This window comes from Leptosomus discolor, chromosome 24 (genome assembly GCF_034619465.1).
Source record: "Leptosomus discolor isolate bLepDis1 chromosome 24, bLepDis1.hap2, whole genome shotgun sequence".
Classification (NCBI taxonomy): Eukaryota; Metazoa; Chordata; class Aves; order Leptosomiformes; family Leptosomidae; genus Leptosomus; species Leptosomus discolor.
Window position 1 is genome coordinate 4813782 of NC_141414.1, and position 24132 is coordinate 4837913.

Genomic DNA, 24132 nt, shown 5'->3' on the forward strand with positions numbered 1-24132 from the left:
GGATCGTTTGAGATTGTTGGGCTGAAAATGTTAGTATGCTAGTTTTATTTTTAAATCCTTTGTGTTCCTTCCTATAATGAGGGCTGCTGTTAGTGGCTTGTGGTGCTTGAATCAATACAAAGTGGGTACAACAAATGCGTTGCTGTTTTTCTACTGCTCTTCCTTCCCTCTTCCCCCACGCAATTTCGAGAGCCTTGAGGTTTTTTTTCATGGCCCTGTTGTCTCCAAACACATCTCTTATAGTGGCATGTGTTGTAATCTGGAGGCTGTAACACAGGTGTGACTTTGGTATTCATCCCGTTACATTTGCTGTGTCCTAATCAAATTAGATCAACACACAACCCCCCCGCCACCAAAAGCTAAAGCTCTAGCATACTTTCATGCTATTCTGATATAAGGCAGATGATATTAATACAACACGGATAAGATGTTGTATTAAAATCTCTTTAAAGATCCTACCTCCCAATTTCAGTGCTAGAGATAAAAGGCTTCCAGTATTTACATAATGGATACATGTAACTTGGGCTTTTTCTATTAGTGAAAAGGGAGATAAGCAAAGAAAGCAGAGAAATCTGTTTGATTTTTTCCAGTTAGGTTCAAAATAAAAATGTGCTTATTTTACCCCTTCTGCAATATTTATAGGTGTGATATATAAAATACATTACAAATATAGGAGAAGGGAAAAATTATTTGTATTTCCAAATAGGAACTCGTTGGGGACATTGTACATGGGCTGCAGATGTGGCGGGGTAGGTGAAACTGGAGATCAATTAGAGGGACGTGTCAGGACTGTGCCAGCAGTGAAGTGTTCCGAAGGAGGGCTGCTGAGGAGCCCGTGTTTGCGTGAGGTGTTTGATTTTACTTAACAAATTGCTGTGTTATTGGGGCAGGGTCTGCACAGTTTGAGGAGAGGAGGACTAGATTTAACCTGTTAGTATTTCTTCAGTGTTACTGAAAGTTGTGGAAGGAGGAGGAGGAAGAAAACTTGTCATTTTGTCTGGCCTTTAGAGCTTCTGGGTCTGTTCTGTATCATCTTACCAAACCTTGTTTTGTGTTGCTGCTTGAGTGGTGAATCTTTTTTTTTTTTTACCTTTTTCTGTCATAAAATAATACGTCTTACCAGTTTACCCATGCTTCTATCCGAGCAGACTTGCTTCCTGGCTAAAGCACCCAGGCTGTGCGTGTTTCAGTAGCCGTTCAGTGTGGCCCATCGATGGAGATCTCCATATGCTGAATAGATTGCAGTGCCTGGCAAGAAAGCCTTGTCAAACGTAGCAGCTTTACTAGCCGTGCCAGCATCTTGTATTTGTAAGAGCTGGTAGATTATTAAGTGCTTGTCTTTGAGCAGTCAGTGTATTTTCCTAATTTTCCAACAAATAGGCTTCAGATGGGGGAGAGTTCCAAAATGCTATTCTCTCTTATTTTACTTAACCCTGTAGAATCTCAAGAGGGTTTCATGGACTTGTTAGCAGAGTGTAACATTAAGGCTACTTGCTTCAAAAAAATGACTATTGGGCTGTTCACTTTTAAATGTCCTGCGTCGAGTGGGGTGGAAGACTAGTCAAACAGGTTGTACAAGCCTGGAAAGGGGGGTTCATTTATACAGACGTTATGGACTGGTTATGGATAAATGACTCTGTCAGGCTGGGTCTATGGCAAGAGGGAAGTAGTGTTAGATGTTATAGTTATTGAATAACCATGAGTCTGCTTCCTTGGTGTGCTAGATTTTTGTAGATAATTTTGTTTTATGGCTTTCTAAAAGTGATTTATGAGCTTTATGCGCACGCTACCAGTGAAATTCTTTTGATTTGTGTTAAGTGGCAAAGGGCACACCCTGCCTTAAAAACAGGACAAGGAAATTTTAACAAAAGACTTTGAAAAATTCCTTCTCTTACGAAAAGTGCCAGAAGAACTTTAACCCATTACTTCAGAAATCAGAAGAAAAATAAAGCAACTCCAGTGTCCGTAACAGTGCCGTGGTGGTCAGGGCAGACAGGAAGCTGGAAAACAGTAAAAATAAAGCATAATGTGCCGGGCTTTGACAATGGGCGGTGGTGTAAGGGGATTCACTGGGTGGAGGGAAATTTACAGCGGCTGCAAATAAAAGCTTGGCCCTAGCTTTGTGACTTCTAGTTTACTCCTCTGGCGTAGTGAGATTTAAGGGGCAGACATAAACGGGGGTTCTAAGGTGGCTTGCTGAGAGATCCCCTACCAGGTTAACCATTTCATGTCCAAATAACCTTTGCATTTTAATCGGAATAACCACAATATCTGTCAAGTTAGAAATGGATGTGATCCATCCTTTCTAAAGCCTTTCTTGGCAGTAAGGCTCTTTGGAAAACCTTACGGTCTCGGAGGGCAACTAAATATCCACAGAAAGTAAGTCTCCCCTTTTCAGTTTTACTTGTTGACATCAGGGCTTGAAGATCAGAAGGTGGAATCATCTAAGAGTAAAGCTTGGCTTGTGCCTGTAGTTGCTACTCAAGCAGGAGTACGAAAAGCGGTGTTGCAGGATGAAAACAGGCTGCCTGGACCTGAGTTCGTAGGGTGAAAAGGTACCTACACTCCATTGTAATGCCAAGCAGCAGGATGTGTAGATCCCAACGTGTTATTTAGAAAGGCTTTGAAGTGTGGCACTGTGGATTCGGTGTGGCTTTCCGTTTAAAATTAGAGGATGGGTCCAGGTCAATTGAGAGAGATTTTCCTTGGTTTTATCTTTTTTTTTTTTTTTTTCTTCCCTTCCTTTTTTCCTCCTTTCTTCTCCCACCCCCTCTTGATGGTTGTTTGGAGGGAAGAACCTTTTAGGGAGGACCGGATGGGTTAAGCTTTGGAGTGTCTTGTGAGCTGTAATCATTAGCTGTCAGTGAAGGCAGTAAAGGAAAGAATGTTTATTTGCAGCTTTTTGCTTTGAGACTTTTGTACTTGCTCTTTTAGGAGTGCTGTAATCTTAACTATTCACTTGGGTGGGGGGCTTCTGATGGCCTGAGACCGTACAAAGGATATTTTAATGATGGTGGTACTTGGCTAGGGCTCGGTTCCCAGGGCGGTCGTGATCTCCGAGTTAGAGAAAAATCACATTGAAAAACTGTCTTAATTTTACAAAAAGTGGAAGCTCGTCAACAGAGGTACGATAAATATTTGGGAGGCTCTCTGATGCTTTGGAGCCTAGATAAAAAATGGGGTACCCAAGATAAAAGGGAAATTAATCTGCTGCCCCTCTCCTGCTCTGAAAGCAAACGGGCAAAGGACAAAGCAGAGCCCTGATAATGTGATGGCATAAGAGCTTTTGACTGAAGCCTGCTCTTGCTAATACATCCAAGATCAATTTATTCTATGTTGTAAATGAGGAAGAGCATTTTAGAAACTGTAGTCTTAGGCCACGTTTGGGTTTCTGTTCATCCTTCATTTAAGTTTATTAGACTTTGAGGGACCCTCTACAGCTGCTGTTTTAACTCCAGTGTAAGCACACACATGCAGAGCTCGCTAATGATTCAGTTAATGACAGTGGTTGTAGCAAAGGAGGAAGATGATGATGCGGTGTATTTTGCAAGTACTTTTCTTCTTCTTAGCGTTCCTCTGCTCTAATAGGCATGGAGCCCTTTGAAGTGTGTGTGGCTTCTTCGGGACTTTTCCAAAAGAGGGTCTGAAGACCCTCGTGTTGGTGGCATGTTCTTGCCTGTTAATGGGAGGTGATTCCGTTGTATGTGTCTGCCGAGATGCCAGCCTTCCCCCGTTTGGGGAGCTAGGACCCAAGCGCCCGACTCCCAGGGGAGCTCAGGGCACTGATTTTGATGTGAACCAGGTGTGGTTACACACTTTTTATTATTAGAGGTATGGTTTGTACAAGAAACAGCTTCTTTGGGGACATTAGTATCCACCAAGCAAACAGCAGGAATCAGTGTGGTCTGAAGCCGTTTGATGCTTCAACCTATTTTCAGCAAATCTAATGGCTTGGGCTAGCAGCCTGCGGCGTCTGTTCCCGTACAACAATGCAACTACACCAGGAAATCGAGCTGCTGGATATGAATTGTGGAAAGGACTGCTGTGCAGCTGCTTGATGTTGCGCATTGAATGAGGCTTGGGGGATGCATTCATGTAAATACTGAATGTACTGGAGGGCTCTGCGTGGCTTGCAGGAGAGTCGGGTGGTTTTTTTTCTTTGCTACATTTTGAATTTTCATCTTGAAATGCAGAATACAAGATAATACCAAGAAACATCATACCGATATTTGTAATACACAAGTAGTATGCCGTATTTGCCATTTCAGGAGGAAAAAAAAAAAAAAGAGGACGAGATTTCTTCCATTCTGTACTGCAAATGCAGAGTGTTCACTGTGCTTCTGCAGCAGGTGGAACAAAACCAGTGAGGCGCAGATGATCCCCAACATGCATACAAACTCCGGATTTCTTCAGTGAAAGTGCCCTTGGAAAGTTCAAAAGCTTGGGATATCTTCCCATTCAGCCCCTGCAATATGCATATTGAAAAGGATTTTACAAAACGAGTCATCCTTTTACCATTGCGTTTAATCTTTTCTCAGTACCCGCAGAGATCCTGTGAGTTCAGAAGTTGTGCCTTCTCTAAATAAAGGATTATGCTTTTCTTAATATTGATACTTATAGTTCAGTTGCTTCCCAAAGGGGATAGGATCTGAATTGCAGTGAAAATAGAATATTGGATAAAGCTTGTGAATCTGCTTTGCTAGGAAGACTTGAACAGCTTTAAACAGACCGTTGTCAGGCAGTATCCTCATCCATGCCTTGCTTTTGCAGTGAAAAGCTGTGCCTGAGTTTCCGATGCTTGGTCTGGGCTTTAGGCACAAATAGTTTCATTTCTAGCTCTGATCTCATGATGGAAAACCCTATGAATGCAACACTTACTTGATGGTTTATTTGGGATTTTCAGGAGTGACTGGATCCTCTGACTTAGTGTGCTTGCCAAACTGCTGCCGTTTCCCTAAAGCCTGTCTTGTTTTTTAGGAGGAGCCAAAAAAGGTTTGTTTCACATATGACCTATTCTTAAATTTGGAGGGAAATCCACCTGTGAACCACCTTCGTTGTGAGAAACTGACTTTCAACAACCCCACCAAGGAATTCCGACGCAAACTCATTAGGGCTGGAGGGGTAAGTGCCAACGGGATTGGAGATCTGAAGAGGTTCTGCTAAAACGTGTAGTGATCTCGTTTTGCTCTGAAGTTTCTTTCTAGCTGCAGCCTGGCAGGCTACAGTTTTCTGTGTTCGTCTAAAGGATGACCCAGCCAATTTTTACTCCTGGTTATATGACTGCAGCACTTGAAGCAGAACTAAACCATTGCTGGTGATTGATGGCGCTTCATTTTCAATTTAAATGTGAACATTAATATCAAAGCACTAAAACCCCTCTGGAGATGGAGATCTTCAGTGGATGTTGCACGCTGTCTGTCAGGCACTTACAGTTATCTGACCTTCCTAGTGTCGTGAGACACTGTAGTAGTAGAGAAAAGCTCAAGGGAGAGGCTTCTAGTCTATTCCTTACTCATTTTTGTCACAGGAAAGCTTAATAGTTAGTGCTTCCTGGTCAATAAATGTCCTCTAAATCTGAGGTCGGCTGCTTGTGGCTTAGAGAATAAAAAAAAAAATAATGAGGAAAAGTGTTAAAATGGGTGTGGGAGGCAGAAAAATAGATACAGTCTTGAAAGCACAATAAGATACGGGTTGCTACAGTGGATGAACTGTTACTTCTGGGAAAGTACCCTGCATTGGTAAACTAAAGAAATTATCTTCGAATAACTACAAGATCTAGACAAATCAGTACAAGCCACGAAGTGCCTGAAGTTTTAACCAGGCGGAGGATGTCATGACTATTCTGAGACACCCCCATATATAGTAATGTATGACTGTGTTCTGTTCGAGGACTTCATTCAAGATAGTCTTTAACTGCTGGCAAAATTTTCTTCGGAAAAACATGTTTCTAGCCTAAAAAAGATGTGGGAAAGTTTGTCCATAGTAGATCTCAGGAGTGATAAGGATTCCAGGCTCATCTGTCCAGAACCGCCTTGGCGTGCCATTGCTTTTCTGTATCAGGCACAAAGAGGAAAGTGCTTGTTTCGGCCATAGGATGGCTGGAACATCATTTGCGTTCTAGGATTTTCATAGTACGTGGTCGTATTCCATATGTATTGAGGTGTTTCATCTGGGAATCACTTTTGATGCCCTTCATCTATTGGCAATTTTTGACAGGATTATTCTGACAGAATGTGGAGGAAGTGTTTCATGCATCTCAGTGCTTGGTGTTAAGAGCTTGTCAAGGGAGGGACCCAAGGCCTGCTTTTTTTTTATCTGAATGAGTGAATTCAGCTTCGAAGTTGATGAAGTCTTGCTCATTCCTTCCAGAATGAATTTATCTTGCTGCCCTTTTGCAGGGGAAGAGCATTTGCAGCAGAACGCACAGTTCTTGTCCAGGGCTTTATTGCCTGCTTGTGCTCAGAATATTGGAGTTCCCTTTGGGAAAGATACTTGATATTGCATGTTGCCTTTCTTTTTTTTTTTAATGGTTTTAATGTTCTGTATTTGAGGAGTTGCCTTGAAACTGAGCATTGCTTAGACAATATCTTTTTATGGCCTTTAAGCAGGGGAAAAAACATCCCAAAGATGAATAATAGTGCGTTAATTGAGCAAGCAACTTAACATAATAATGTGCTAATAGTCCGTGCAACTTTACTCATACATAATTTTTCTGCTCTTTATTACTAGGTGATGGTAATGCCAGAAGGAGCAGAAACTGTTTCAAGGCCAAGTCCTGATTATCCGATGTTACCCACAATACCACTCTCTGCCTTCTCTGATCCCAAGAAGACCAAACCATCCCATGGGTCAAAGGTCGGTGAAGCACGCTTTTAGGTCATCCTGAGGTCGCTCAGGACTGGCTGCTGAGAGCTCGTTTAGCAGCTGTTTCTGGCTACTTCTGGTTCTGAAAACTTCTTCCTTGTACTCTGTAGTTCACTAGCTCATGGTCTGGAACTTAGCAGAGTTTCGGAGGCCTCTTTATGATTTGCTAGACTCCTCTACAGGGAAGTTTTGAAAAGAAAATTAAGTGTTCGAGACTGGGAATTGTTGGTGAACCGTGTCTTCCTCTCTGTTCTGACTTGTATCCTTGATGCTGAAGATGAATTATGTGGCTCTTCTGCTGTCTGCCATGTAAAGCTGTGCTCCAAGTCCTGGGAGATTTCGATCTCTCAGCAGCAAGGCTGAGTAGAAAGTCAGCGCTCCCCCTGTGATTAGGGCTGCTGAGTGGTGTAAAGACCTTCTGGTAGAAGGTCCAGGATGCAGAACGTGCTGCACTTGGTCAAACTGGCGAGTTCAAGATTTATGTTTGTATCCAGCAGTATCTGGTTCTTGAGACTTCAGAAGCAGCTTGTTTTCTTTTCTTCACTTGTATGATGAAGGTATTTTTTTGTGTAATTCTGCATAAGAGAAACAATCCACAGGCGATGTGTTTTGAAGCAGATTACATACGCTATCAGCCAGAGCAGTCGCAGATATTAACGTCAGTTCATTTTATGGCGTAATTCAATTCTGATATCCATTTTGTTCAGGGCTCTAAACACTTCTGGCATTTCGGTTATGTCTTCTGATGTTGATGTTATGAAAGAGAATAAAGGTGACTTATCTGTTAGTGGCTGATTTCATTTTGGTCAGGAATTAAGCATTAGAAAACAGAGGAGACAGAAGAGAGATAAAGGGCTCTGACTGAAGCCCTGGTGAAAAATGCCAGTGGCCAAAGAGACACTAGTCTCCTGCTTCCCTCCCTGTGAGGCTGCCCTCAGAGGCACATGTGTGTTTGTATCTCGGTGCCTTTGGTTCATACACCGGTGTCTCCCCACAAGACCCACTTCTTTAAGCGTTTTGAGTTCACACGTAATTTGCAAAGGGAAGTACTCCTTTGCCTTCACCTGTACCTGACTCTTAGGGTAGGCAAGATCCTAGTGATGGGTGTCTTACAGCTCTTACTAAAGGTGAGAAAGTGCCTGCTGATGTCAGAGACGTTGGCTGTCTTATGCCTGCGGGGCTGTTCAGTGTTTTTGTCAAGGTGAGTTGGGGCTAGGCTGCAAGCAGAGCTTGCATTTGCCATGGATGTGATTTTACCTTCAAAAAAAAAAAATCTCTTTACTTGCTGGGGTTTTTTGCTAAAATGTAGTGTGAAATATAACTTTGCCTAACACAGCTAGAGTGAGTTTCCTCTTATCTGGCTTCAGTGTTAACCCTGCAGGTTAAATCAGAACTAAACATCTATAGATATTTATAGACCTCCTTTTATAGACCGTGGAAAGGAACAGGCATTTGTGAAACATGTTTCATCCTGTCCTGATGTAGATGTTTAAGTGCCTGCTGTCAATTTCTGTCCATCAGCTTTAGGGAAATCTAGATGTTTACCTCAGAGGTAGATAAGTGCATTAGACATCTGTGGGTGGATGTCTATGTAACAAGTGCTTCAAGGTGATTTATGAGAATGTGTTTTATAATTCTCTGCAGAGCTTCAATTTCATACCTGGCTTGCATGTTTCTGTTGCTGAATTTTAGGATGCAAACAAGGAAAGTAGCAAAGCATCCAAGCCACACAAAGTAACCAAGGAGCACAGAGAGAGGCCAAGAAAAGACTCTGAGAGCAAAAACTCCTCCAAAGACCTTGAAAGAGAACAAAACAAGCCTTTGAAGGACTCCTCCAGAAAACCAACTGAGAACAAACTGCCTAAGGAGGAGAAGGCGCCTCCAAAAGCTGCTTTCAAGGAACCAAAACTGGCCGTGAAGGAGACCAAACTGGAGAACACTTCTCCAAAGGGTGGGCCACAGCCGGAGTTAAAGTCTTCCAGCAAGAGGCCCTCCAATGTGGAGTCACCAAAGCCTAGTGCCAAAAAACAAAAAAAGAGTAGCTCCAAAGGGGTAAAGAATATCCTAGGGACATCTCCCAGAACCTCGTCTTCCTCATATCCAGAGAAGAAACAAACCAAGGAGAAGATGAATGCCAAAGTGGAAAAGGTAAAATCCGAAAGCGAGGCCAAGGAGATCAAAAAGCCTGTGGAAATGGAAGAGTCGAATTCAGAAGATGAAACTTCTTTCAAGTCAGAGGTGAGTAGGGATATGTCCTGTACCAGAATTTTTAAGCGTGCTGTTTAAATCCTTGCATGAAGATGATGTTAAAAAATATTCCCCTGGACAAGATAGAGAACCAGGTTGGCAAATGCTTAGGCTGGGCTGTATCTCAAATAAAACTCTTCTTTGACAATCCTATCAGTATTAATCGTTACTGCTACCTGGCTTACCTCCTGTTTCGGGTACGTAGTCCTGTAGAGGTTTATCTGGAGGCAGAGTTATCTAAAAGTCAGAGTTCAAGGTTATGGTCTCTAGTTCATCCCTTGCAGTGACATTTATAGAGCTAGAGTGTGGTAGGCATAGATGTGCTTTCTACCTGTTTATGGTAATGTAATGGGTTTGACCATGATCTTAATTCAGAAAAGGGGAAATGATTTCAGTTTTGTTTCTGAAAAAAAAAATATTAAAATGTAAATAAAAAACCTCATTCCTGACACGGCCTGTAAGAAATGTGCTGTTGGCCAAAGCTCAAAGTACAACCGCATGCCACTAAACCTAAGTAAGTTGTGTTGTAAAACATAAAACAAATTATGTTATTGTGCTACTATTTTTAAAAGCTGTCTAAGTGTATTTTTTTTTCCTTTTTACAACTAAGAACATTCCTCATCATCTGTCTCCTAAAAATCGTTTTCCAAAAGAAGGCAAAAAGAAAAAAGTAGGAGGGGAAAGACACAACTTAAATCCAAACTCTTGCTGCTTTTCACTTGTCTCTTTTGTATTTGCTATCAAGAAGCCACGAATCTTCTAATATTTTCTAATAGCATTCATGGGATAACGTCACAGGAATTTTTGAACTGCGTCCTACTGACCACTTTTAGAAAGAGTTGTTTTACTAGAATCAGTCTTCTAGGGACAATTCATATTATGAGTTAATCAGCACCATGATACAGTAAGTACTGATGTGTTTATTTCAGAAAGGATTTTTTTGCAAAGGATTCCCAGTAGAAGAGTTTATTGGGGAAGTATTAATTCAAGTTACTCTGCAACGATTTATTTTTTTTTTCCAGATTGACTAAATGTGTAGCTTGTGCATTAAGAAGAGGCAGCTCCTCTCCACTCTTAGCCTTGTAGCTGAAGTGCTTCAGTGTGTAGCCAGCCCGTCACTTCTGTGCCAGATACACGGCCCTCACTGCGGGCTTCTGTACTCTGCTGACCTCTGTGAAGTCCCGAGTGCCTTGTACTTCATTATTTCTTAGGTGTCATCCCTCCCCTTGGGACTCAGCAGGCAGCTGTAAGCTGAGAGCGCTGCGCCGACTGTTCGTGAAACCACAGACTGTGGTTGTGGGTCCACAGCGCCCGCTGCAATCCCGTCCTGCCCCCACCGAGCTTTGTGTGCCTCCGTGTCCTCCCTTGCACCAGCTCTTGTGTCTGTTGGATGCTTGACAGAGGTATTTGAGTGCTAGCCCAGAAGGAGGGTAGGAATACTCGGTGTGGTGGAGGAGGAACCGTGGCAGCTGCCAGTCAGGTCAGCTTAGGTTTCCGTGGAACTTGAAGCTCAGGGGTGTAACTGCGTAATGCACTGGCATCAGCAGAGAAGGCTCTTTGAGTTCCTTTTCCACCCTGGGGGCTTCTTTTTGCTCCCAACGCCGCAGTGCGCTGCTCCCGCGTTTGTGCCGGGACAGCTGGTGGTGGATCCGGGTGCTGAGCCACATCACTAAAGCGAACGAGCAGCTGGAGGTGGACCGGGGCCCGGAAACTCTTAAATCAGCTTTGCTGCTGCAGCCAACGGGTTGTGCAACACGCTCTGAAGCTGCAACTCCACGATTGCTTTGAGTTGACATCTTTGCAGGCTGCTGTTGAAAGGAACAGTCTTGCTCTCATTTGTGCTGCTGGCACGAGAGCTCGTGTGACTTTGCAATGGGCTGGAGGAGGTTCTCCTTCCATTTTGGCTCCTGCTGGAAGTTAGTTGTCCTTTTTTTTTTTTTTTTTTTTTTTTTTTTTTTTTTTTTTTTTTTTTTTTTTTTTTAATTTTCCTTCCCCCATCAAGTCCAGTTCCCTGAACTGGCCTCATGCTTGGCTGCCTAAATGCTAGTGCTGACAAAAGGGAGAGGCTGAGATGTGAGGGCAGGGTTGCTTTTTTTTCCATTGTCGGCGTGTGCTTTTGTCATATCGCGGTGACAGGAACCGCAGCCTGAGCATGCGGAGCGTGTCCAGCTGGGTGCCTCCGGAACGGATGAAATAGCTGGTGGGGTTAATGGCAGAAGGAGGGAGAGGGGGCTGTACAACTTTCAGCTTCTGCTTCTTGGGTCCTGTTAAGTCATTTTTAAGGGAACACTGGCTAGATTAGGGGAATGAGGGACGTTAGGATTGAATCGGTGGGTAGGACACAAGAGCTGTGCTCCCTTGTCTTGAGGATGTTGCTCTTTACTCTCATGTTGTAATTTTTCTAAACAAACTGCTGCAACGTGCCAACAAGTCGGATATTGGAATTGTTAAATTCTCCATTGCTACTGAATGATTCACAAGGCTTGTAACAGCCCTTTTTGCCTTTTTTTTTTTTTTCCCCTGCCTTCCTACAGTTGAATAAATGAAACTCCTAACGATACTTGGGTGATAAATTATAGGGAAGAGTGGTATTGGGATGAAAGTCCTGCTGCCACTTTCACTTATTAATGCCCAAAGCTGCTAATATGCTTCCTTCTACTGGTTTACAATGTTTTTATAATATTAACACTTTCTGTAATAAATTTTATTGATCAGTGGGAATGTGTGATTTTTCTAGCGTCAGGATTTGGTAGTGGAAGTAATAGATGGGTTCCCAGGAATGGTGGAATGAAATGGAAATGCTGAGTTTCCAGGGAGTCGCTTTAAAAAAGGCAAGATAAGATTAGAGTACATTGAGAATCTTCGAATTAGATCCTACTGAGTTACCAAAATACCCTCTAAGATTACTGTGAGAGTCGCTGCTGCTGTTGGGGATGAAATAGTTGATTTGGCCTTCGCTGCCACCTCGTGGTCCTTTAAGCTAAAGCACGTGGTTACGGTGCAAGGTCTGGTTTTATGTTGAAAACATACATCGCACTAAAACTTTGCCTCTGGATGCTGTTACTGCCATTATATCGGCAGTTCATTATATCTTTTTACTGTCTGTCGCTGCATAGCGTGGTCCTGGCATTTCAGCTGAATACTGACGGTCAGAGCAGCTGGTTTCACTAGAGTTTAGCTGGTTTCTGTTAGTCTTCACCTATGGGAAACAGCACAGTGGATCGCTCAGTTGGTGTAGAAACAACTGTTTTGAGGGTAGAGTAATAAATCAGAACTAATTTTGGAGTCACAGGCGCTAGTTCGAGTACGTGTCCTTCCCGTGTTTGATGATTAGTACGAGGCGTTCAGAGGGGTATGTCGGTGGATTACAATAAATATGCTTTTTAAGAGGGCTTTGATAGTTGTTGTGGGTTGTGTGTTCGTCATCTTTCACATTTTGAAGCAAGAGGGTTTTCACTTTGACATTTTTCAGATGCTCTGTTTCATCACTTGGCTATTTGAAACTGGCGGCCTGAAGGGTTTTGGTGGGAGCTGTTGATGCTGCTGCCCAGGAGTGCTGAGCTGCAGCGTCCAAAGTTTTCTTAAATGGTGGTTTTATTCACTTTGCATTTTGTATATTTTCTGTAATTTCAAGAACTGCATTCAGTGATGTATGATGTTGTACAGTGCTCAGAATGTTTCTGTCTCACTGTGCTTGTGCTCTGCGCTCGTTTTATGGATTAGAAAGGTTAAGATTCTTTTTCTCTTTTTTTCCCTTTTATGGGGGGTTAAGTCTGTCCAGTCCAGCCCTTCCAACTCCAGCTCCAGCTCCGACTCCAGCTCTGACTCTGATTTCGAGCCGTCTCAGAACCACAGTCAAGGTGTGTTGCAAGAACTAAAATTTGTTAAAATCCTCCTTGCATAACTTGAAAAGGCTCATGAGAATTAGATCTGCTTTCCCAGCACCATATACAAGTTTTATATGGCTTCTTGTATGCAACCATGTGTTGAAGCTGTGACGCTTCAGCAAGAAAAGGCAATAATGTCATGGCGTAACCACAAATAAGTATTTTTCTTGTTTTGGCAGTTAATTTAGGAGTAGGGTCTCTCTCTGGATTTGATTCTTCCCCTGTTGACTTTAGTTTCTGCCTCAGTTTATAAGCATGTTTGCTGCTGCTTGATTTATAGTGTCAACAGAATATTTCTCCTCCCATCTCATATATGTTTTATTAAAATTTATAAATGTGACATTCATCACTTTGCCAGCGCGTAACAGAGCTGCTTCTTCAGATCCCTCCACTGACAATCCAGAGAGATCTACTGTGGCAATAGTAACGTTCTACCCTTAGCAAAGGCTGGGGTGTTGCAAATGCTGTCTCTCGAGTGACGTTTAAAATAGTCCCCGAACGCATGAAAAATGTGTCCTCTTGTTTTCATTGCGGAAGGGAGCGGGAGGGTTTGCGGGAGGCCAGGGTGGCTTTGCAGCCGTTGTAAAGTTTGTCAGCTCCGCTTTAGTTTTGAGACTGGAATACAGTGTCTTTGACAATAGCTTTGTGCAGGATGAAAATACCGGTCGCATCGTAGTGGAAATCTTGTTGTATCCTAACACTAACTCATCCAGTTGAAGTCAGACAGCTCTGCTGCGCGTGTCCTAGTGCTGAATGGCTTTCTGCCCTCTGATCCCAGGCCCGCTGCGCTCCATGGTGGAAGATCTGCAGTCGGAGGAGTCGGACGACGATGACAGCTCCTCGGGAGAAGAGGCCGCAGTCAAAGCAAACCCAGTCAGCCGGGATTCCAGGTGGTCACAAATCGGGGAGAAAGATGTTGTTTGTCTTTTCGCCCTTCGTGTTTGGTATTTCTGTGTGGGCTCCGTTTGGAGGAAGGAATCAAAGCAATGGGGCTCTGCGTGAGAGGGAAGTGTGAGAGGAGGAGAGAAGGGGCAGATGTGCGGAGTGCTTGGCACAGGGTGGGGACACAGTCGATGAAAACAGCAGGGTGAGAACTGGACTGGATGAGGAGAGATCACCGGTGCTCAAAGAGAGGAAGCCACTGGGAAGTGCTGTGTGTTGAGCTTGCAGGTGTTAGTGACCGAGCCCCTTAAAATAGTCACCTAATTGTCATCTTCAGATCTCTGCTGAGCTGAATGGTGTGTGACACCTTTGATCTGCAGAGATTAGAGCAGAGTGGTGGAGGCTGTCAGCGTGTGTGCTCTTCTTGCTGCATGGGACTGATACAAAGCTGAGAAATCTTCGTCTTTGTCAGTAGTGTGTGCTGACAGTTGGTTACTTGACTCCTGTGGGACCTGGTTAACAGCTGTTTCCTGCTTTAGTCGACGGAAATAGTTGAATTTCATCCTTCTTCCCTCAGGAAATGCTGCTGGAGCCAAAACCTGGAGTCTCAGGGTGGATATTTGAAACCAAATGCCTGGCCCAGATAGCAGCTGCAGATTTCAAACGATGCTTGTGTTCACCAAAGCCAACCAAACAAAATCCCTTGTTGCACTCTGTCGTTATCAACTGGACAGGAATGGGGATTCTTTGAAGGGTATTTTTTAGGGGATAGGTAATAAACAGGTTTGCAAGCTTATCAAAAGTGAGATCCCTGCTATAATACATCTGTAGGGCCACAAGAAGAATGGGAATAAGTAGGAGATCTCAAAGGTCACAACAGAAACACTGCAGGTGTTTTCTTTGCCTGTGTTCTCAGTGGAGGTGTTGGTAAGCCTGTCGTGCAGGTCCTCGGTGATCTTGGAAGGAGTCCCTAAAGGGAACAGCTGCTGTCTCTGAGATCAGGTGGTACTTGGTCATTCTAAGGGGACCTGTGCACAAAAGAGTTGAACTGGTAGCTGGGATGGGTAAACCAGAACTGCCTCTGCTCTGCCTGCCGAGGGAGCGAAAGATGGCAAAGATGATGTCAGCTGGGAAAAAGGGGCTTTCTTGGAAATTACAGACTGACGGTTCCTCCCAGACAGTTTATTAGTCTGTGATAAAGAGGAGGATTTCGCTCACCTCTCCGTGGTTCAGTTGACAGCTCAGTAAGTTTCTGGTTATCTGGGGATGCTAATTCTCTGCTGCTTGTTTTTCAGACTGAGCCTTAGTGACAGCGACAGTGATAACAGTGCAGATTCCTGCCTGCCAAGCCGAGAGCCGCCTCCTGGTCAGAAACTGCCCCCAGCAAATAACAAGGTATTGCATCCTACGTGCCCATGCAATGCTACTCGCCACCACTCTTGGTTCCTGCATTGTGTTCAGTGCATGGTGGTAGTTCTGGCTTGTCCCAGATTTTCCCTGTTTCGCTGTCTTCATCGGACGGGTAACTTCTCTCTGCTCAGTGCTGTGCATCCAGCCATTAAACCACTGTGTTGCCTGAACGTCTTTTGGTCCCTGACGTTGATTTCTTTCACCCTTAGGCATCTGGAAGAAAAAGCCCAGAGTCTTGTAACAAGCCAGAGAAGATCCTGAAGAAGGGAACGTACGACAAGGTACGTTTGAGGATTTGCATGTTGTCGAACTGTTGGATGCTCACTAACAGCTCTGTGTAGAAACCAATTTGAATCGGCCTGGCCTGTTCATTGTTCTGTCTCAGCAGGTTAAAAGCTTAAGTAGAATGAAAAACAGATGTTGAAAGGACAGACTTTGGAGAGTGACACTGCAGAAATGGTGTATGTTAAATAGACGGGCCCCCAGGTCGTTTCCATATGCAAAATGTTAAAATTGTTTTGTTTGCCCTTTGTCTAAACCAGTGGTCTGGCCGCTGCTGCAGTGGCAAGTGCCTCTTCATTGAAAGGCGGGTTTCATCTGCCTTTGATCTTACGAATTAAAGATTGTTTGATGCTCTGCGCTGCTGGTTTAGTTGAAACCTCTGTTTGTTCAATGAAATTCCCTTCCTCCTTGCCTCCAGGGAAAGCAGAGCAGTGAACATGCTCCTCAAGCTTGGCTAACTTGCAAGCAAATAGCCAGACCCCAAGTTGTCCAGAAAGTTCTCCCGCTGTGACTTTTTTTTTTATTATGAGATCAATCAAATGGGAGCTTAATGCTTTTCCTTCGTCTAACCATTGCGGTTCTCCCAGTAATCCAAGAATCAGTCTTAGCTCTCCTTGTGTGTGTTAGCGCTTTTCCCCCAGCAGAATGCAGCACAGGTTCATCACACACGTTAGGTGTAAGTGGGATCTTGGAGATATTGGAGTCTCCTGCAAAGTCTCCCACCCTCAACCGTAGCTGAGACGGCTCATCCGGGGCGAGGTTTGTAGGAAACTGCAGCTTTGTGAGGCTGCGTGCCACAGATGGAAGGGGACACCCTGGGGAGACCTAGTGAAGAGGGTGCCTGAAATCCCGCCAGCTTTTCCAACAGTCAGAGGTGTTACAGAAGGCACTAGCTCTCCCAGCAAGCGTAGCATTCAGGGGAAAAATGCTTCTCGCTGCACGAATGTGCCGGGGAGGGTTGTATTTCACAAATTTTAGGGGTGGGGGGAGTTTGGGATTATCTTTTTGCTTTGCCTTGGTACAATTAAATTAGTTCAGTTTTGCTGATAGACCTGACCAACTCTGGGGCAGCTTTACAGATTAAGAATCTACCCCTGTGAGCAAGTGTGCCGACAGAAACTTGCCTTGTTGGCTGCCTAAATAAGATAAAAAATTAAAAAGCCCCAACACAGCGCCCTTATAAGAGAACAGTTAACATGTTGAGCTTGTAAACAATCCCGCCCTTCCCACTGTGGTGTGTAGTACAACTACCTGGGAGTACAGTGCACTCGAAGAACTTTTCCTTCCCTAAACACGAATCGTTGTTCAGCAGATCGCTGGGATGTCGGTCGCTGGTGCAGGTATTTTTCAGGTCATGAGTAGCTCATTAGTAGACCCTGATGATGAAGAACTCGCACGGAAGTTCCCCAAGGTGAACCTGTTGAGGTCCTCTAAGCTCAAAGGTTCTGGCCACATCCTAAGGCTGGTGACAGGTGTTTTGTTTAATGGTGTCATTGCATAGTCCTGCTGATGGTCCTCAGACCGTCCGTATTCGCGGGAAGTCTTTAGTCTCCCAGTACTTTGTAAGGATGGAGGAGGCAGTAAAAAAAATGAGGGAAGAATTTGAAATAGGAACATACCTGAAAGGGCCTCAAGTTCCTCTGATCCTTGCTAGGAAAGTCGCTTTGGCAGTCATACCAACATGCCACGTGTGTCACTGTTTCTGTTCCTGCCTCCTTTACAGGCCTACACTGATGAATTAGTGGAGCTTCACAGGCGACTAATGGCACTACGAGAGCGCAATGTGCTACAGCAGGTAGAGATCATTTGTCAGCTTTCTGGCAAGCTGGTGTCCTCTGGTAATCTTCGTGTCCAAGGGTCTCAGCGGGACCCCTGTGATGCTTGACCTTTCACTTGCCTCTCCTTCCTGAGGAGGTCTGGTTCGCTTTGAAGGCGAAGATAATGTAGAAAAAAAGACTAAACAACCAGACGTGCATGCCATGTTTTTGCTGGAAAAGATACAGCAGTGTGGTTTGTGCATCTTTCCTTTGCCACCCTGGCAGCGGTCCCAAAGCTGGGCGCTCTCGGTCTAATTTCAAAGGAAAGAGCTGTGCCCACATGGCTTTCCAGACTGAGCTAGTCAGGCATGCAGGGAGGAGCTGCTGTGCTTTTTTTGGGAGAGGATTCCCCTCGTGTTGTGAGACCTGCTCATCCCTGAGGCTATTCTGAAGGGTTGAGAAAAGGACCAGATGGGTTGCTCTGTGTCTGCTGGCCTTAATCTTTGCGGGGTCTCTGTCTACATCCTTGCTTGTCTCCTTTCCGTGCAGATTGTCAATCTCATTGAGGAAACCGGGCATTTTAACGTTACCAACACAACCTTTGACTTTGACCTCTTCTCCCTGGATGAGACAACCGTCCGTAAGCTGCAGAGCTACCTGGAAGCAGTAGCCACATGACGCTTGGCCTTCGAAGCAGGCTGCTTTTGAAACCAGAAATCCCGTTTATTGGTACCAGGAAACGAACCCATGGAACTAGGCCTTCTTATTCTCTTGATTCACCCGAAGCACTGCCTTAGAGACCAGCCATGCTCTATGAATGCACAGCCAGCTGCACTTTCTTGTAGGCTTCAAACAAGCGCCCGTATTGCTGAGTCTGTCCTCCCCAGCTTCATAAGTACGCTTGGGCCCAGGTCCTGAGTAGAGCGAAAGATGTGCCGCACTTAGCCGCGCAGCGCGACCTTTTTTGGTTTTACTTCGAGAAACTGTGCTTTAAGAGCACGTTTTCAGGCGTCTCTGAGCTCTGAAGAGGTGTGGACGATGTTTTCTTCACCAAATCTAGGGACCGGCCCGCCTGCGGGGAGCTCTAGCGAGTCCCGTTTCCTCCAGCCCTGTGAAGAAGCGTTGGTGCTGCGTAAGTAAGATTGGCTTTTACAAAGCCAGCCGAGAGACTGGTGGCAGAGGAGGCTTTCCCGGGGGGTCCCGCTGGTCTGCCGCTGCGGGGGAGAGCGGACAGGTTCCAGTTTGGTCGCTTGCAAGTCAGTTCTGCCGCGGCTCGGCCCAGGGCACGGCTGTAACGTGGCTCCCGGTTCCTACAGGGCGTCGCTCCACGCGCGGAACCTGCAGCTTCCCGCAGAGACAGTTGGTGCTCTTTGAAGAGGCCTCTAGAACCTGCTGTCTCCCGCTGGGGTTTTGAGATGTCTTGTTTGTTGATCTGAGCTCCTAAACAAAGTCTCACTCCTTTCAGTCTGCTTTAACTGTAATAGGACTACGAAACTGTAAGCTGTATATTTTATATATATATTATATATATATGTATGTACTGTATGTATAAGAAGGGCCTAGTTGGGTCTTATGATCTTAAGGGTGTGTTTTTCTGTTATGTTTGGGTTTTTTTTTAATGGCTATGGCAGGGGAAGGGCGCTTAATAAGATTTGACTCGTTTGTTAAAATGCCTCTCGTGGACAATTTGTAGCGTATGAAAGCTGAACAGCAATCTTCAAAGCAGTTTGGGCTCTGGAAGGGGCTCACCCGTCGTCTTTTCATTTGTCAGTGTTTGATACCTTTGCCAAAATACGTGATTGGGTTTGTTCTATGTTCTCAAAGAGGAATCTCCTACAGTGGCCCCTATAGTAGTGGCTGTACTTTGGGAAAACCAAAACAAGGGAGAATTTTATCTTTGGACGCACCTGGAAGACGCTGATGTGAAAACCAAGCGAAGTCAGGTTTGTTTCCTCCTCCCTCTCCCGCCCCGCTGCCTGTTCCAGAAATGGCAGGAAACAGTAAACACTAATCCAGAACCTTTCACCTGTCTGTAGTTAAACCAGTCCTGACTCCCGAGCGGGGTCTAGGTGGGCTGTGAGGAAAGTCCCGCAGCTTTCGTCACAACTGTGTTACACTCCTGTTCCCGACATTCAGTATTTCTTCGAAGAATTGCTCAGTTTTTCCGATCAGCGTGTAAGCTTTTGCCAAATGTTAAGCGGGCTGCGGGCAGTGCGGAGGAGAGCAGCAGTCCGGAGGAGCCCCCCCGCTCGGGAGCGGACCTCCCCTCTCTGTGAAAGCCCCACGTGGGAGCTGGGGGGTGGCATCTCTCCAGGGTTTGCTGTCCCTTCTGCGGTATGGAATTGCAGTCCCTTGTTTTGGGTTACCCCTTTCTTTATCATGGAAATGTTGCAACTAATCAACTGAAGTGGCAATATGATGATAAGCTTGTTTGAGTTGGGTCATGTTGACCCGATTCCCATTAATTTTGTCTTTGTACCATCTTTCATGTGTCTCGTGTGTGTGTGCGTGTGTGTGTGTGTATATATATAAAGAAATCAAGCTCATGCCAGGTGCAAACCCTGTCACGACAGTGATCTCAGCTGTTTTCTTTCTCGATGGACAATGCCAAGCCTGGATAGAAGCCCCGTGCGTAGGTGCACACCGAGAAGGCGGAGGACAGCGGGAAGAGGAGGCGCCGCGGTTCGTTCTCGGTCGGCGGCGGAGGACGGCAGACGCTGGGTCAGGCGTGGCGGGGACGTCCGAGCCGCTCGTGGTCTCTCTCGGGTCCGTGGCGCGGAGGCCCCAAGCCCCGTGCGGGCGCTGCGGGCCCGGAGTTGGCTCCCTGGGCGTGCGGAGCAGCCCCTGGCACCCGGTGCCTCCTGCCCGCTGCCCCCGGGGAAGGGTGGGCTCGGGGACGACGTCCCGTCCCCGAAGCCACAGGAGCGGTGGCAGGAGTCAGCCTGAGCCCCAGCTCTCCCGAGGCCTTTGCCTCCTCTCTCCGCCCGGGTAACCTGCTCCCGCGGCCGCTGCCTCCGTGTCGCCCGTCCCGGCAGCGTTTCTCTGGGGATGATTGGTAGCCGCCGGAGTTACCCCGTGAGGGACTGGAGGGGCCGCCTCCCGCTGCCCCCTTCTCACGTTAGGCTCTGCACGGTCACGCTGCTCCCAGCCGGTCCGAGAACACGCGTGGGAGGGTGTTCCTGGACGTGGCTGGAGGTGCCCGGGGCTCTGCCCGCGGCTGTGGCATCGTCCTGTCCTGGAACCGACTTTATTCGTGAAGTCTAATGAGCGTTGATGGGAATTTTGTTTGGTTTTTATAAGAAGTATTTTACACATGGATTTTTTTAGACTGTTTATAATCTCCTTGAAAACCTGAGATAGGATTGTTCCCCCAGCAATAGTTCTTTTCCATTGTGTGCACATGCTGATTTGTTACTAAAAGGTTTCTTGCAAGTACTTAGTTGTTCTACAGAGTTGTTGTTTTTTGGGGTATGTGGTAGCGTCGGGGACCACAGGAGGAATGACTCTGCAAACAAAGAATGGTCAAATTTGGGCCTCATCTTGTGTCCCCCTCTAGTTACATATGAACGAGTTCCCTGTGTAGATTCTCTATAGGCTGGCTGAATGCTGTTCTGGACATGCCGTGTACAGGTATTCGTGGATAAAGTGTTTGTTCTTGTGTCACTCTTGAGAGCATGGATGGATTATTGTACTATAGGAAGGAGGTGGCAGTGCTGCTGTCGGCATTGCTTCAGGTCTTCGAGGATGTGTAGTAGCTTGCATTGTTAAAAAAAAAAAAAAAGAAAAAAAAAGAAAAAAAATATCCAAAATTGACTTCTAGCCATAATGGTTTTTCCAAGGAAAACGGACAGAACTCTGTTACTTCTCAGTGTCCTTCATCTTGTTACTGAAGGCGTGAACAAGTGCTGATCGGTCTGAAGGCTTTCAGAGTTGCTTTGAATGGAATCGTGTTGGAGGTGAGATCAGGGCACAGCTGCTCCTTTGTCCTTGGCCTCTGGCGTACGGGGCAAAAGAGGGGTCAGGAGTGTTTTCCTGTCGTCTTGGTCTGCGTGTGTATTAAGCCTTGAGGCTTTGATTACTGACATTTACTGTTAAAAAAAAAAAAAAAAGGATAGTAAGGCTGGCTGGATCCCAAAGCCCCAGCTGAGGAACGTTGGACACGTAGGTAACGCGACTGGCTGTGCTGTGGTCAGGCTGAACACATGGAAGTGCAATGGTTTTGCCACCAGTTCTATTGCCGTGCGCGGTGGCAGCGTCAGAACTAGCGAAGCGATCGATGCAACAATCCAGAAGCAGTTTTTGTCAGAGCTTGGACGTATTTGATGGTGAGAGAGGTTTAAACTTCCCGTACGGAGCTCGCCCTGGCGCGGCCCCTGCGAGCAGAGCCCCGAGTCGCTCTGGGTCCGCACGTTTCGGCGCTGACGTTGGCGGACACGCCGGTGCGCTGGGGCGAAGCTTCTCTCCGCCGGCCCGGGGGCCTGGCACCCGCCGGCTGGCACGCTCGTGCCGGTGCTGCGGACAACCGCGGCGCCCCTTGGACGAGCGTTACTTCTAAAGGATGAAAATCGGTCGGTGTTGCTTTCCTGGGGGCGTGAAATAGCCATCAAAAACTGACAAGACGAGTTTGCACTCCTAAAGAAAAATGTAAGTACTTCAACTTCTAGATAATTTTTAATTGTATTTCTGCCTAGAGCCGAGGTATTAAATACCTTGTCACTTGAGGATTTTAAAAGTTGTGTTGGGAAATGAATTCTTCACTCGGCTGTAAGAAATTCAGCTGGCCCAAGACTAACTTCAAGATTAAAAAAAAAATAAAAATAAAAAAAATCATGTTTGTAATACGTTACAGGATTGTTTGTCCTGAATTTTAAACTTTTTGTTAAATTTGTGGAACTATGGAGGAATTTTCTAGAAAAAGTGAAATAAAGTAAGATGGAAAAGTAAAACTTCAAGCGTTTTTTTTGTTGTTGTTGTTGTATTGCTTTTCCGGGGGCAGCACCGAGGCTTGTTATGGAAAATGTTCTCCCCAGACACACGGAAGCGGTAACGCAGGCGGCCGCTCTGCAGCTCGGCCGGCCCCATCGTGCTGGAAAGCCAAGAAGGAAACTCGTTTTAATCGCAGTCGGGCCGGGGCAGACTCCGCTCTCCCTGCGGAGTTTGAGGCTGTTGCTTAAAGCCTGTGGGTGCTGCAGCTCCATCGCGGGGTCCCTGCGGCTTGGAAGGAGCCCTGAGCACTGGGTGGAGCAAGCAGGCCTGACCTGAGGTTTGCCTAAAAGCCCCAACCCTCTCCGCTTCCCCAGGGATGGACGAGGTTCTCGGGTGCTCCCACCCCTTGTCAGGGCTTGTCACGGACCCGAGGAGGGAGGCAGAGCCCTGTGCCAGCGCTCCTCAGCCGGGGGCTGTGAGCAAAGAGAAGGGCAGGAGCTTAGTTCCCCTCCCGGGTGCTGGAGTGTTCGGCCCCCCTCCACCTCCTCCCCTGGCTGCTGCAAAGCTTCAGCCTCGGTGCTGATCCAGGAGTCGCTTCTGGCGGCAGCTCTCCCTGCAATAAGGCAAATGAGCCTTTTGGCTACTTGCCCCCCTCTCCCTGCACAAGAGTCAAGTGTTATTTTGCAGAAATTACTGAAGTGGTGAGAGACACAAACTCAGAGTTTATTTATTGGACACTTCAAATTCCTACAGCTGAGAACACACATCCTCGCCCGAGAGCAGCAGCGGTTACAAGAGGGCACGGCCCACCCTTCCCTACAGGTGCTGGAGGCTCAGGGGTGTGGGGGCTGAGTCCAGATCAGCCCCAGTTTCAGGTTTAAACCCAGTCCAGGCTCTGTTAGAGCCCCCCCCCAGTTAAGCAGTGCTGTAGGCGACCTGCAGCTTCCTTCAGCTGTTTAACAGCGTGGATCCCTTCGCTCAAAGCACCCGCCAGCTCCTGGTGCTTCTCCTTCAGCCACAGGAAACGTTGCCCAGCATCAGCGAGGGCAGCTGCAGCACCTGCCTTCAGCTCAGCAGCTTCTAATTTGAAATAAGCCATTTTACAAGCCAAGTCCTTCATTTGCTGTTGGGATTAACAGTCCCTCCAGGCACTGGGCAGACTGGAAAAAGCCTCACCGAACCAGTAAAGACCTTCAGGAGCTACTGGCAGTGGGGGCTTTCCCAGAGCTGTGGGGAAGGCTGGCCCTGTGTCTTACAGTCAGTGGGCTCAAGGTAAAGGGCTGTTACAGGCGCTGGAAGGGTTGAGCACAGACCTTCAAAAGAAGCAGCCTTTGAGCAACTGCGTTCCCAACACCAGCTCCTGGCTGTAAGTGCAGGTACGAAGCCTCAGCCAACCCCGCCCCTCCCCCTTCCAGGATGCTCCAGGCACCGTTTCGATGATTGTAAGACCAGGGACAGATTTCACACACACCTTCATCCACAGCCCGATCAACAGCCCCTTTGCTCTCCACGCCCAGGCCCTGTATACCGTAACACCACCATTTATGGCTTCATTATAACTCAAAAGGATAAAACAAACTCAAAATATTGCACAGACAAACCCAGCAACTGTGAGGTTCCACAGCCACGCTGAGGCAGTGGGAGTAGTCACCCAGCAGTCGTCATCTTTGACAAAGACAGGTTGTGGGTAAAGAGGTTTAAAATAATTCTGATGTCACCAGCATGCAGCTAAACGTGCACTGGGGGGTGAAGCACACCACCAGAAAAAGAAACCTGCCTTTCTCCCTCAGCAGGGAAAGGGCAGCTCCTGATTGTTTTACATTCAGCTCAGGAAAAGAAAACTTTGGTTAAAACATAACACGTAGCATGGCTCTAAG

The 24132-nt window shown here is 46.3% G+C and overlaps 1 protein-coding gene across 2 annotated transcripts in view; it reads left to right on the forward strand.

Moving 5' to 3' along the window:
- Positions 1 to 19888, forward strand: part of MLLT1 (MLLT1 super elongation complex subunit) — a 29761-nt gene extending 9873 nt beyond the window's left edge. Inside the window, exons 4-12 of one of the 2 annotated variants that reach the window (XM_086477379.1) lie at positions 4978 to 5121; positions 6730 to 6855; positions 8557 to 9102; positions 12884 to 12971; positions 13777 to 13888; positions 15176 to 15275; positions 15500 to 15571; positions 17296 to 17367; positions 17879 to 19888. In XM_086477379.1, the coding sequence (XP_086333505.1) occupies positions 4978 to 5121; positions 6730 to 6855; positions 8557 to 9102; positions 12884 to 12971; positions 13777 to 13888; positions 15176 to 15275; positions 15500 to 15571; positions 17296 to 17367; positions 17879 to 18007 (1389 nt within the window). In that variant the 3' untranslated portion in view covers positions 18008 to 19888. Of the gene's footprint in view, positions 1 to 4977; positions 5122 to 6729; positions 6856 to 8556; positions 9103 to 12873; positions 12972 to 13776; positions 13889 to 15175; positions 15276 to 15499; positions 15572 to 17295; positions 17368 to 17878 lie in introns of both variants that reach the window. The other variant, XM_086477380.1, reaches the window with a different exon arrangement.
- Positions 19889 to 24132: the final 4244 nt, after the last annotated feature.